Source organism: Erpetoichthys calabaricus, chromosome 17 (assembly GCF_900747795.2).
Source record: "Erpetoichthys calabaricus chromosome 17, fErpCal1.3, whole genome shotgun sequence".
Taxonomy (NCBI): domain Eukaryota; kingdom Metazoa; phylum Chordata; class Cladistia; order Polypteriformes; family Polypteridae; genus Erpetoichthys; species Erpetoichthys calabaricus.
This window is the reverse complement of record NC_041410.2, coordinates 65,150,330-65,165,554: the sequence shown is the minus strand read 5'-3', so window position 1 is coordinate 65,165,554 and position 15,225 is coordinate 65,150,330. Positions and strand designations below refer to the sequence as shown.

At 38.3% G+C, this 15,225-nt stretch overlaps 1 protein-coding gene across 1 annotated transcript in view; it reads left to right on the top strand.

The window, feature by feature from the left end:
• The window catches only part of wdr93 (WD repeat domain 93), a 48,687-nt gene that overhangs the window by 7,330 nt on the left and 26,132 nt on the right, over nucleotides 1–15,225 (top strand). Inside the window, exons 8-10 of the mRNA XM_051920281.1 lie at nucleotides 291–471; nucleotides 965–1,035; nucleotides 13,892–13,978. Of these exons, the coding sequence (XP_051776241.1) occupies nucleotides 291–471; nucleotides 965–1,035; nucleotides 13,892–13,978 (339 nt within the window). The remainder of the gene's footprint in view (nucleotides 1–290; nucleotides 472–964; nucleotides 1,036–13,891; nucleotides 13,979–15,225) is intronic.

The window sequence follows — 15,225 nt, the reverse complement described above, 5'->3', positions numbered from 1 at the left end:
GGCCAGTTGTTTTAATGGCTGTATGATTGTCTCTCATGCTTCACAATTTACATCTGTAATGCTACTATGTAGGAAGGTTGCTACTCATATATTACAAGGAGGAAATTATGGTGATTTTAGATTTCTTCTACTATTAGTTATAGACCTCTTATATTTGCATATTTTGGTATTTTGTTTATAGTATTTCAAGATATAAAAAAGTAACATGTTATTTGTATGTAGTCGAGTGTCACAAAGAGTGATCCAATTTTAAAAGTTAGATGTGCATTGTGTTTGTTTTTTTCCCCAAGGGACTTCTTTAAAAAGCCCATTTGAAACATTACATAAGACAGATGATGGCAATGTGATTGGCACAGGCCAGAACCACATGATCAGTTCACAGCAGCTGGAAGAACAGGAACTCATTTTCAAAGCAATGTACAAGAACTACCTGGAAAAAGCTGAGGCAAATACAACAGAAAGTAAATCAAGGTATTTCTGCATGATCTTGAGCATTTTTAAGTTTAGCTTCTTGGATGTTTTTGAATATCACAAAATTAAAATACTTGATATATGATGCATACTACACTTTCACATTTAGTGCCAAAACTGTACAAGAAAAATTATTTTGGGGGTGAACTACTTAATGAACCATCTGTAAACACTGAAAGATTGAATTGTTTTCATTTTTACAATTGAGGCAGTGACAACAGGATCCCTGCAACATATTTTCTTGTTTGTGAAATAAGGAATAAGGTTGTAAGCATAATTTAAATTGGATTCTTTCAAAATAATACAAAGCACAGCCAGAAGTATATTAAGGGCTGATTTTACTCAGATTTTAGAAAATTAATTTTTTACAAAGGAATGTTGAAATAGTAATCGCAACTATTAAGTAGTGCAAATTGTGTGCTAAAATGTTAGAATTGTATGCTGATAGCTGAATATTTAATGATACAGTATTGCTGTCTCATTTTTTTCAAAGTCTAGGTAATTTTCATTTTCTTCTGCCAGGAGGATTGATTCCATCTTTTGCTGACACAAAGGGCCAGAATGGTATGTTAATTTAAAAAAAATATAAAAAATGTTGGACCTGTGGTAATGTACAACACTGTTAATTGAACTCACTCTTTGTTATCTTATTTTTTTTTTTTCAAACAAAACACTTCATTGACTTTAACATTTCATAATAATAAATGTAGAGGAAGTGTGGAATAGCATCTGAGGTGCCTAATTGTAAACTTACTGGTTGCTGGTTCCTTTCTGTACAAATGACTCACTATGTAAGTGAGCTGTGGATCAAACTCTGAATCCTGGAGCCTTAAACGTACTGCTTTTTAAATGTACCGGCCTTTTAAAAAGTCTGTAATGAGAAAAAGAATACATTTTTAATATAATTCAGTTTATTTTTATAAAGAGCTTCTCTGTCAATAAGCCCAGTGTGCCATAAAGTAATTATAAGTGTAATTAAATTGTACTGAATAACATAATCACAAATAAGAAAAATAAACAGCAACATGAAATATCAAATCAAATCAAATCGCATTTTATTTGCCAAATTTACAAGTTATACATACAGTACAATATGTAGTGAAATGCTTGCACAACTACGTTTATTCAAGTGTTCAAAAAGATTTAGGCGCAAACTGAAATCAGTCCCCCAACTCCATTTCTGGCACTTTGTAATGCATCAGGCTACATGCAAACTACTAAACTGATTTAATATACCCATTAATATGTCCTGTAAGATACAGAGGAATTAAGCCATTACAAACTTTGAATCCAAAAGAGGATTTAAAAATTGGATGCAAGTTAACTGGTAAATTGGCAGCCATTGTAGTGATTTTTGAGTATGGGTATATGGTAGTACTGTTAAGTTTTAGTTAAAGTCTCTGTATAGTAGGAAGTCAAACATTTGGACAGTATGACAAGTAGTTAGATCTCTCCATGGTATAAAAAAAAAAGAAATATCTTTTCTAGATTTGCTTTCTCAGCAGTCACTCATATTGAGAATTGCATGAGTTATTTCTTGTAGCTATCATACAATGTTGCTTTTATTGAACAATGTTGTGTCCGATATCTGAATTTGAATTAATTTTGTGTTGTTTGTATTGTTCCACCGTTACTAGTCTGCGGAAGACGTGAAAAAATTATTTCCATTGTATTGTAAAACACAAGGTTTGCAAATTTGTATGTATGAGATAGAGTCAGCTTATTTTAAGAATAGGGACAACTTAAGGTTAAAACAGTATTGAAGAGAAAATCTAATTAATGTGTGAGTTTAGGTAACATAAGGTTCAGCTTTTGCCTTTTTTGCAGAATTGTCACTCAAAAGAGCCACTTTGTTGTTTTTTTTATTAAATAATAAATTATTTTTACAGATATACTCTTTCACCTTACAGAAGCAGTTAATTGAAAATTAACTATTTCAGTATGACGTGACTGAAAAGTTTCATTCTTACAATGAAACATAATTGCTTGTGCAAACCACAATTAGTGCTACAGCCATTTTTTGAGTATGCAGAGATTTTCGTATTGCCCCTCAAATCAGTTTCCTTTTAGTTAATGTGTTCTTGATTATACTTAATGAAGAGCTTCACCTTCTCATCCAGGTGGCTCTGAGGCTAGGGATCTGCACTGGCAATCAGAAGGTTGCCAGTTTGAATCCTGTAAATGCCAAAAGAGACTCTGCTCTGTTGGGCCTGTGGACACTTTTTGTGACTGAAGACAGAGAAGAAATTAAAATTAGTAAAAACCTTTTATTGATACATACCAGACAAGGGTAAAATGACAGAGAAATACAGTCCTAGGACACCGCACTTCATCTGCCTCGAGCGCAGATATCCTTGCTGTTTTATAGCTTTCTAGTCTCCTGAACGTTGACCACGTAAGCAATAAAAATAGCGTCCTGACTCATTTTGTATTATTCCAATTGGTAAAGTCTTTACCCTAAAGGTATATTTTCTTGTCACATCATTGAAAGAAAACTTCCAGAAAGTATATATGCTTTTTGTCACGTACGCAAAACACAAACAAGTTTGATCATTCTGTCCTATTTTCTGTACTTACACACATACATTTTGTTCAATTACATCATTTTATGTTTTTACACTCCTCCCTTTTTGAACAAAATGATGTGGGTAGTAGAATTAAATTGAAATGGTTGATGAAGAGGAGGGGGGGGGGGGGGGGGGGAGGGGATGGGGAGGAGAAAATGGAAGAAGCTATACGAGACATGTGCTCCTCATGTAGCATATATGCCCTTTCCATAGAGGCGGTAAAGTACTTAGATAGAGATCACCACCCATCCTTGGGAAGCCTGAGAGGGTGCGGGTAACAGTCAACAGAAAAAGTATTTTTAAGATAGCCATTTCTTGCAATGCGATGCGTGGATCCAGGCAGGCAGTCCTTCAACTTTCACGGCATGTGGTGTGGATAGAAGAATTTGGAATGGTCCTCTCCACCTAGGCTGATGCCAGTGTTTCCTCCGAGTATCTCGAACCAGGATCCAGGTGCCCAAGGGAATTGGTAAATCCTTAGAAGGTGGGCTGGTCCTCCAGGCTTGATTAACCTGCTGGTGGACTTCCTTCAACGAGGTTCGGAGACCTGCAAGACTAGAGAGATCATTGTCCACAGTATGCAAATTCACATTTCCTACAATCATGCAATGGGCATGGGACGTCCGGTCAGAATCTCAAACGGCGATAGTCCCAGTTGTCGGTGTGTCCGTCCCCTTAGTCCCATTAAAGCTAAGGGTAGTGCATCCGGCCATGATAAATTAGTTTGTTCACAAATTTTTGCGAGTTTAGCTTTTAAAGTGCCATTGCATCGTTCTACGATGCCTCCGCTTTGGGGATGGTATTTACAATAATGGTGCACATTAATTTGGAGCCAGGTGGTTAATTCATTTATAACGGAGTTCACAAAATGAGTGCCATTATCTGTTTGTAACTTTTGAGGGATACCCCATCTTGGAATAATCTCTTTAATTAGTGCTTTAGCTACTGTTTTGGCATCGTTGTGTTTTGAAGGGAAAGCCTCTACCCATCGGGAGAACACATCGACAATCACAAGACAATATCGGTACCCTTTAGACGGGGTTAGTTCAATGAAATCCATTTGGAGGTGTTCAAACGGACCCATTGGATTAGGGGTAACGGCGGGACTTACCTGGGTACCTTTTCCCACATTAAACTTTTGACATATTGCACAGCGTCTGCAAAATTGCTCTGCATATGTAGAGAAACCTACAGCTTCCCAATGTTTTTCAACATCTCGAACCATGGCATCTCCACCTGCGTGGTCGAGGCCATGGGCGATTTTTGCCATTCCTGGGAAAGAGGCTTTTGGGAGAAAAGGTTTGTTAGTGTGTTTATGAGTCCAGACTCCATCAGAGAGGGACCCTTCTTTGGACCATTTTCTCCTTTCGATATCCGTGGCTGCACTCTGTAAAGAAATAATTTGATTATCAGGGTCCTGGTCATTTCTCTGTTGGAATAAAGAAATTGGTGTGTTATTATATGCAGCCTCTTTAGCAAAGTGGTCAGCTAATTCATTTCCTTTGCTAACAGGATCCTGTTTTCCTGTGTGAGCTTGACATTTAACAATAGCTAGCTTCGATGGTTTGGTTATAGCTTCTAAAAGGGATTCGATCAATTTCTGATGTTGGATGGGTTTGCCAGTACTGGTCTTAAATCCCCTTAGTTTCCATAGTGCTCCATGATCATGGCAGACTCCAAAAGCATACCTGGAATCCGTATAAATTGTTACGATCTTGCCTTCGAACAGCTGACACGCTCGAGTGAGTGCTACGAGTTCAGCTGCTTGTGCACTCAAGCTTGATGAAATTCGATTTGCTTCCAGCAGGTGGTCCCCTTGGACCACTGCGTAACTGGTTGAGGGTGCTCCATTTTTCAATCGCAAGGAACATCCATCCACAAAAATCATTCCTCCAGTTTCTAAAGGTGTTTCCTGTAGATCTACTCTAGGTTTTACAACCTTTGCTATTTCATCATGGCAATTATGTGGTTCTCCTTCGTTGTTAATTGGGAGAAGAGTGGAGCATCTTTCAATTGTAACATTTGACAAAGTACAGAGTACATTCTGATAGTGTATTGCCCTAGCAGTAGTGAGATGTGAAGTTTTGGCTTGTACTAGGATAGAATGTACAGCGTGAGGCACTTTAACTGTTAGGGGGCTCATGAGAACTACATCCGTGCTTGCTAATACAGCTTCTGTTGTTGCAGCCACAGCACAAAGACACGGAGGAAGTGCTGCGGCCACTGGATCCAGTTTTTTAGAAAAATAAGCCACCGGTCTCTGTTTATCTCCGTGTTGTTGCGTCAGTACTGCATTCATAAATCCCTGCTTTTCGTCCACGAACAAAGTGAATGGACGAGAATGATCAGGCAAACCAAGCGCGGGCGCAGATAGAAGAGCAGTTTTTAGGTCACAGAGAGCCTTCTCAGCCTGTTCATCTCCATTGGACCTGGCCAGAAAGGGGGATGCCAGGAGTATTAGCCAATTGTTGCAACGGCTGTGCTCTTTCAGTAAAATTTAGAACCCACTGTCTGCAGTAGCCCAGAATACCTAAAACAGACATAACCTGTTGTTTTGTGACCGGTCTAGGAAGATTTTGGATGGCTGTAATGCGATCGCTAGAGAGAGCTCTTGTTCCATACGTAATGTCATGACCTAGATATTTTACAGTTGTTTTGATTAGCTGCAGCTTAACTTTAGAAACTTTATGGCCATTGTCCCCCAAAAACAGCAACAATTTCTGGGTATCTTTTGTACAATCTTCTTCCGTAGCGCTACATATCATTATGTCATCTACATACTGTATCAATGTACTACCTCTGTCCGGCCAAAAGCCTTCTAAATTTTGGGCAAGAGCTTGTCCATATACACAAGGGGCTTCAGTGTATCCCTGAGGCATGACGGTCCATGTCCAACGGCGGTTTTGGAAAGTAAAAGCAAACCAAAATTGAGAATCAGGGTGTACAGGGATAGAAAAGAAAGCATTAGCTAGGTCAATAACAGCGAAGTACCGAGCGGAAGGAGGGATAGTAGAGAGGATAGTGGAAGGATTAGGGACGATAGGGGCCCTAGGGAAGATGGCAGAATTTACTTGTCGCAAGTCTTGTACGAAACGCCATGAACCGTCAGCCTTTTTTACAGGTAGAATGGGGGAATTGACTGGAGAGTATTCAATTGGAATAATGGCACCACGTTTGACGAGATCGGAATGTACGGCGGAGATGCCAGCCTCTGCTTCGGGAGACAGAGGATATTGGGCACGGTGCGGGCAGAAGGAGGATTTCGGGTGGATCACCAGAGGCTCACAATGGGCTATCCTTCCATAATCATTCTTTCCCTGGGACCATAGTGAATCAGGGAGCATAGAGAGCCAAGAAGGGAAAGTGGTTTGCAATGAACAAGCAAAAGAGGAAGGACGGCACAAAGCGCGATGTACTAAAAAATCAGTTTGAAGCACCACTTTAGTTATTAAACGGTCAGGAGTATCAAAAATACCTGGAGTAACTTGTAACCAGTCTGTTCTTTCAAGGCACTGTTCTACCCTTGGTCCTATTTCCCCCCATTTAACAGTGCGTGATTTAGCTAAGGAAATATGAGGCACTGAGCCGCCAAGATAAAATATATGCTGTGAGCATGTAAGATGAACAGAAGCAGCTGCCTTTGTGGATGAAATAAAAACACAGGAGATGTGAAGGGTTTCGGGGCGAGTACCAGAAGTAAGGAAAGATTCTAGCCAGGGGGTGTCTACTTCTATAGGGAAGTATTGGGCAGTACAGTGTAAAATGTCAGGGGCCTGTAAATTGGGAAAGAGACAGGGGGAAAAAGAGTGTAGGGCTTTGAGGAGAATGGTGTGTGTGGAAATATCTAAAGTCCAAGCTGCAAAAGAGGGTTTGGGGTAAGGGGCAATTTGACACAACAACTTGGGGGTAGAACAGAAAAAACCTTTGTCAGTCATAGAAATAGAAAGAGAAAGTTTTGTCATGAGATCTCTTCCTAAAAGGTTAACTGGACAGAGCTGATTTAAAAGAAAACGATGCAGTAAGGTATGTCCGCCAGGACGTGACTGGACTTGAAGAGGTTTTGATACTTGGAGAAGGTGAGGTTGTCCAGAAGCAGTAAGCACAGTAACAGTCTCGTTCAAGGCAGGGACCTTTGCCAGCGAGAGGGTAGATCGAGTGGCACCAGTGTTGACTAAGAAAATAGTCTCAGTGCCATCAACGAACAATGTCAGTAAAGGATCAGTCTCTGAATTATGGGTGAGCAAAGGTAGTTGAAAAGAGTGGCTGGAGGTCCCTGCGTTTTCCTATGGCCAGTATTGTTGGTCAGGGGTGTCAGAAAAAACAGGTGGAATAGGGGGAGGCGGGGGCTGTTGCTGTCTGTGAGGGCACTCCCAACGAAAATGTCCAGTTTCACCACAGGCGTAGCAAGAGTAGGAATTAACATTGGGATTAAAGGGAGAGGGAATAAAAGGATTCTTATTGTGGTCAGCAGGAGGAGCTCCAAAACCACCTCGTCCTCTTCCTCGTCCTCGTCCTCGTCCCCTTCCTCTAAGGCCATATCCTCGGCCTCGGTCAGGAGTATTCCTGGTATAATAGTTCATCTGTGCTGCCAATAATTTGGCATGAGAGTCCGATTCCTTCTGCTTAGTTTGTTTTTCGGCATGTTCAGCATGTCGTTTGACTTCATCAAACGCGGCACTTTCCCACTCAATACAGGAAGTGCGGACCTTGTTTTGTATATCAAGGCGCAAACCGGAAACAAAAGGTGGAACTGCAGCTCGGGTGCGGTCATCAACATTTTCCAAGCCCGAGTGATTAGCCATAAGGTCTTGAATCCTATGTGCCCATTCATCAACCGTCTCGTCTCTCTTTTGTTTTGCAGCAGAAATAAGGGACCAGTCCGTTCCTTTTTTATATTTTTCTGCAATATTTTGTCTCAACACCTCCCATTGTGGGTTAAATTCGCCTTCTCCACCAATCCCCTGTTCTCAAGTTAAAGCTGGGTTCCATACCCATGGAACGTCATTGCTGACACCCCTGCAAACAGTGGCCCATGTGGTCCCAAGCTTTCGACGAAGTACCTGGGTCCATTCGGCAGCGTTAGGCTTATACATGCTATCTAACTGATCAAGTTGTTCAACAAATTTTAGTCCTCCTACTTCCTTTGGATCTGGAAGTGCATTCACGACATCCTTTAGTTCTTGGATGTCCCAGTTCCGATTTATCATAACTGTTGTGGGATTTTGGGGTCCGGCTGGATGGGCAGGGTTATAATGGGGATTGGGAACTTCTATTAAAGGGCAAGTAAGTAAAGGTGAAGGATTTGGAGAGAAAAAAGTTGGAGCTGGTTTGTGAGTGGAGGTTTGACTTTGAGTGCATTTGGAGACGGGGGTTTGTCTAGTACGGGGTGGGTCATAGTGATCTGTGCCTGGGGGATCATCGGGGGAAACTTCTGCCAGTTGTAGTGTAGGGGGGGCAGTCGGAATGGGGGATAGAGGAGGGGATAATGGAGGTGCCTGAGGTTGGTACTGAGGAGAGGAAAAAATAATAGGATAAAGGGGGTCTTTATTTGGATTATTCTTCCTTTTCCTCCCGTCTGCCTGTGGTTCAGTGCCTGTCTGAACTTTCTGTAATGTAATTAGTAATTCCTCTTTCTCCTTTTTAGCCTTTCCCTCATTTGCCCGCAACAATTCATTCTGTTTCTGTACTGCTTCTAAATTTCTGTCTTTTATTACTAATTCCCATCTATCGAACATATCCATTCGATACGGTCCACTATTATAACAACCCTGCTTATTCCTACACAGGATCTTCCTAGTTTCCTGTATTTCACTTGCATCTCCTGTCCCCTCTATCGGCCAACGCCCACCACTCTTGTCTATTCCATTTCCTACATGCCTTCTTGAAATCTAAACCTGTCTTCTTTTCTACAAATTTCCTAGGAGACCCATTTTTACGGGGCGTCTGTTGATCCTCCGAAAATAATTCTTCCAGCATTAATGATTTTGATCCCCCTGTGCGGCGATTAACAGGCTTACTGTTATAAGTTCCCTTTATGTCCCCTTGCTCTTCCCGAGTCCTGTATTTAATTTTCCAACTATATACTGATTCGTCTAATCCCTTGTACGTATGAATCAGCGAGGTATTAAGTGTGCCACTCACTATTCCTTTACTGTTCCCTTCTTTAGTCCCAAGGGGAGACACCCAACTATCGGTCCTGTCCCAGTTCCCAGGAGAACACGGTATTCCTATTAGTATGTAGATTTATTTATTCCGTCCTAACAGCAAACCTGCAATCTGTGCTCTTTTTCTGTTTTTTATGTTTCCATATATATATATATATATATATATATATATATATATATATATATATACCACCCCGTTACTCGTCCCGTTAGCCTGTCCGCTCACATCCCCGGATTCCAGCTCAGGTGACTTTGTGTCCGATTCGGTTCAGCAGAATACTACATCAATACGTCCAGCCGAGTCTAGGATATGGGTGAGGCCAGTATCCTTTCGTCAGACCTTTCGTATGCGTCAAACTGCTTGGGTCAAGTCTCCATCACCTTAAGCAACCCGTTGAGATATGAATATGACTAGACGGTCAACAGGAAACTCGCCCTCCCGTAATTTAGAAAATAAAAAAATGTTCGGAAATTCCCCGGTGCTTACCCCAGCCTGGAAGTGTGCAAGCTCTGTCTGGAAATCCATTCAGTCACCGTGGATGTAGCAAAGAGGAGACCAGGGGCTCCTCACGCAAGAACTCTTTCAGGACAGGGCAGTCCTAACTTTTGCCGGAGCTGCATGCTCTGCTGCGGAGCTCAAGTTGACGGCAGTCCGCTGGTAAGACGGATCACTGAAATGGTCTCGCTGGAGGAGTCGACCAGCCGTCTCTTGCCCCACGTCCGGGGCGCCAAAAAACTGTGGGACACTTTTTGTGACTGAAGACAGAGAAGAAATTAAAATTAGTAAAAACCTTTTATTGATACATACCAGACAAGGGTAAAATGACAGAGAAATGCAGTCCTAGGACACCGCACTTCATCTGCCTCGAGCGCAGATATCCTTGCTGTTTTATAGCTTTCTAGTCTCCTGAACGTTGACCACGTAAGCAATAAAAATAGCGTCCTGACTCATTTTGTATTATTCCAATTGGTAAAGTCTTTACCCTAAAGGTATATTTTCTTGTCACATCATTGAAAGAAAACTTCCAGAAAGTATATATGCTTTTTGTCACGTACGCAAAACACAAACAAGTTTGATCATTCTGTCCTATTTTCTGTACTTACACACATACATTTTGTTCAGTTACATCATTTTATGTTTTTACAGGCCCCTGAGCAAGGCCTTTAACCTGCAATTGCTGAGTGCTTTGAGTAGTGAGAAAAGTGCTATATAAATGCAAAGAATTATTATTATTATTATCCACCTTTAATTCCATTTCTAACTTCTTCAGTCTCCCAAGTGGAGATTTCATAGGCGTACCTTGGCTGGACCTTGTCCAAGTTTTCTGCCACTCATTTTCAGATAAATCTAGTATAAGTGGAATAGAGTTTTTAAGGCTAGACGCCCTTAATGATAATAACCTCCTCAATAGGAGATTTTACCCTCCGGCCATAAAATCCTGAACTCTGATATGCCAACACATTTTCAGACCTAAAGCTCCCTTTAAGTTTCTGCACAGCCATGTAATACTTTTTACTGTTTTTACAGTATAGTTCTATGCATATATCATAAATAATGAGCTCTGTCCAAATACATAATTAATGAAATGTATTACAATGCAAAGATTTTATTATCAACAAACAATAACTCTGCCAAAAATGTAAAGCAACTGTTAATGACTTTATTTTACCAGCAAAATGACTGAAAAGTATACATTCGAATGAGTGTCCTTGAAGCATGGCACCATGCAGTGTGCAGGTTTAAAAACTTTTTTTTTCTAATTTCAGATTTTAGATTAATTTAAATCTGGTTTAACTTAATTTCATTTCAATTAATTTTGTTAATTTTATTACCCTTATCTTAATTTTATTATTTATTCTATCGTGTGTTTGCTTTTGTCTTGCACAGTAAGACTAGCTTTTTCATTTCACTGCATGTTGTACCTGTATAACTGTATGAGTGACATATAAAACTTTTGAATTTCTTGAATCTTGAATCAAAACTGCCTTTTCTGTTTGATAGAAGAAAGCCCATGTCATAGGTTTTATCTTCTCTCTCTCTCTCTCTCTCTCTCTCTCTCTCTATATATATATATATATATATTATATATATATATATATATATATATATAATATAAAATCCTAAGCCTAAAAGTGCAACGATTTTATGTGAAGTTTATTATGTCACGTTTTTTTGTCACGCTTTAAATTGGGGTTATTTTAAAACCTACATATATATGTCTGGTATCATTCTTTTCAGAGTTTATTGAACTTTAATGTGATTTTGTTAGATTTTCAGATTTTTATTCCGTTTTTAAATTATAAACTAAAATATATCAAGAACTCACGTCCCACAAGACGAGAGTTTGTTCCAAGAGATTTAGCCACGCCCGGGGCTGGAAATAAAAGACAAAGGACAGCTGCTGTACAGGCTTTTAAATGTTTGAAGCATTGCACGAGATGCAGATCACGTGGCACAGCAGCAGCAAGCCATTTGTTTCCCAGTGTATCACCGTTTAAGAGGGGGTTTTGGAGGAGCAACCGCATCTCCTTGGGGTACGTTCAGCCCCCCTCTTCACAACGCGAGCGGCAGAGACGCTAATTGGCTGGTGCGTAGCGCAGGCTAGGGGGGTTGGCGAATGAAGCAAGCAGGGGGTGAACCCCCTAGTATATATATATATATTTATGCAGTTCAAATATAATTTGGCACAATGTAGGTACATATTAAATCAACAATTTTGCTGTAAAAGGAGAACACATTTCCTTGACAGTTTGCTTTATTCAGCTTTCATGTTATGTGAAATGCATTTTAATCATTAAGGTTTGTTTATAATTTGCTGTTTATTGATTTTATTCACGGTAAAAATGATTTTTTTTTATATAGCATATTTAAATTTTTAAAACTTCCTTTTCTAAAAAAATAAGAGCTTTTTACTACATAAGAAAATTGTATATTGTACATGCAGGCATGTTTGCCAGTTTTTGTTGTTGTACTGTGTCTGTTCCTTTTAGTATATACAGTACTGGAAGTCAGGCCTCTGGACATTCATTCATTCATAATATGCTTTAGACTGGAAAAGAAAGCTTGCAGTAATACATCTAAACTAATCTGGCTCACATTTTTCATAAACCTACACAGTTAATGATAAAAGAATTGATGTTTTAAACCATAATATCTTAAAAATATTAAAATATTTAAAATATTAAATTTCAAAAGTAGTTTGGACTGTTTCTGTTGTTCATCAAATGCATTAAAATAACAGTATATGCATACATTATGTTATTAAAGTTCTGTATATACTTGGGTGATCAAAAAGATTTGAACTTGACCTATAAGGAGAAATGCCGATAAAACCAGATCATGTTATTTTTCAACATAATTCCCATCAACACTAATACAGTTGTTACAACATTCCCATAATACTACTATGCCACTCAAAACATTTTTATCTTGCTTATGCACCCACTCTTCTCTAGCTAAATTGATCTCTTCATTATTGGCATTGCACATCCCAAGAAAGTAACAACAGGGAGTGACACACAAAGCTATGTGTGAGGAATACGGTGGGTGTGACATCAATATGAAGCTAAAGTTTTAAAGAGAAGCCCTTACAACCAATAGATTGTGACTGGGGGTCCATTGTCATAAAAGGAGAAGACAGATGCTTGATAGCTTTCCTTGCTGCTTTACCTTAATTGTCTGCCGCAGAAACATTCTAATATTGACCAGTTATGAGGACCTTTTCAGGCATATAATCAATATAATCTGCACCTTCAGTATGAAGAAAAAATGTGCACTTGATCTTAATAGCACTAGCTTGGATCTGGAATTTCTTTGATGTTAGCAAATCACCATACTTACCTTTTTATTGATGTTTAAACTCTGGGTCATATTGATGTATGCTAGTTTCTCTCTGTTAGGAAATATATTTATTTTTTTCCATTCTGAAATAATTAAATTGAGACTGTCCTTAGAAAATTGAATGTAGTAATAATTCATTTCAGGAGTCAACGTTCTAGGTAGCCAATTTGCACAGACCTTGCTCAGGTTTAATTGATCTTAAAGAATGAATTCAACTGTCCCATAATAAAACTCTATGTTGTTTTCTGTCTCATGAACTGTCACTCTGTATGATTCGCAGGCCAGACTTTGCGTCATCTTCAAGATATTTTCTGCCACAGCATAATTTTGTAGCTCTTTTTTTGCCGTGGCTTTAAAAGGAGACATATTAACTAGAGAATGATTCACTGATGATTAATTGTGCTTTACAGTCGGAAGCTCAAGGGCAAAACATGATACTTGATTTTGCATTTTTCAGCATCCATGTTGACTTGGTTTGGAAACAAGAAATGTACAATATAAAGTAGAAATGCAAGCTTCAAATATTACACAGCAGCTAATCTTTGGCCACTTCAGTACCATTGAATATTTGTTATGCTTTTGATTACCTTTGTATGTGTTATTTAAGTAGCAAAACATTGTTATTCATGTAATAATAAGGATTCAGTTTCAATGTGTGAATAAGAATATACTGCATTTAAATGAAAAGTTTAATCTGCTAGGAAAGAGATCTTTTACCATAACTGTACTTTATTAACAGCACTTCATGACAGATAGTTTAGTATGGTTGAATTTAAAAGAGCGACATTTATTTTTGTTTTTACTTTTCTTGTAAAATAACAGTAGATTATTATTCTTCTGTGTTTTAGGGGTGCCAATTGCTTTGAGTCTATGGTGGAGTGGAAGTCATAACCTCTTTAAGTATCTGCTTGTCAGACAAACAAAGGAGAAAACAGGTACAAAATCACTTCAGTAATTGTTATTCATTTTCTAGTATTCTATTTCACTTTTCTTTAGAAATGTGTAAAGCGGTCACTGATTATAAATACCAGATACACAGGAATACTCTTACAGTCTTAAGTAATTACCTTCTTTTAAACCTCAATTTTGGACTGCAGTAGACTTAGTCTAACAAAAATAGACATGGCAGAGTAATAATGTGCTAGACACCTGTGGTCATATGATGAGTCCCTGAGTTTTAAATTGTTTCTCTGTTAGCATAATTCAAGTTGAAGATGCAGAAGATACAACAGTATAGTGTGCATCTTCAGTCTTGTCATTCAGTCATTTTTATGTATGTAGAGTATCTTTGAATGAGGTAATTGTCCTTGTACAAAACAGTCTCATTAATTAAGTATACCATTATAAGCATGTAACAAAGAGATGGCAATTTATGGCATTTAGGCAATTTATGAAACGGACAAAAAATTAAGAATGACAGCTTAAGCTACAGTATATCAGTTTTGTAATATAATCTAGAATTACAAGTATAGCAACATAAACATTAAGTGACTGGTAATTTAAAAGAATATAAGTGTTTGTTCAATTCATTTTGGTATATTAACGTTTTTTCAATGTCTTATATAACCTGTATTTCAGATCTATAATAATGACATGTGTCCATTTTTATGCTGAGCTTGTTTTTGTTTTATTTGCTGATAATTGATTTTTTTTCAGTTGTTAATATACAGAGTAAAAAAGTCATTGTTTTACATGTACTGTATACCACATTTCTTATTTTCATGCTGAAAGTAGTGTACACACCTACAAATATGAAATAATTATGATAAACTACTGAATGACATTAAATACAACATTAACCATCATAGAAAATGCAGAATGAATGTATTAAAGATGTACACTCCCTAACTGAAATTTCAGGTTTGCTGACCTAAATTCTGAAGTCAAGGCAAATCATATTTTTCACCTTAAATAATAATCATTCAATCAACCACACAATATATAGCAAGTGAATAATGAATGGATCTTGTTTTTCAAGAAATGAATAATGCCCTTCATTATTTTCATTATAACGGTTCAAATATAACCAATCACATTTTAATTCACGTGCCAAGAAAAGCTTGCCTTCACATGACATCATCTGAAGTAGTACTGATTGGCCCCACAGTACATGAAATCAATTGTTCTTTTCCTATTTTGCATGACATAGGTATAGACATAGTCCACAAGGATCCAGAAAAAT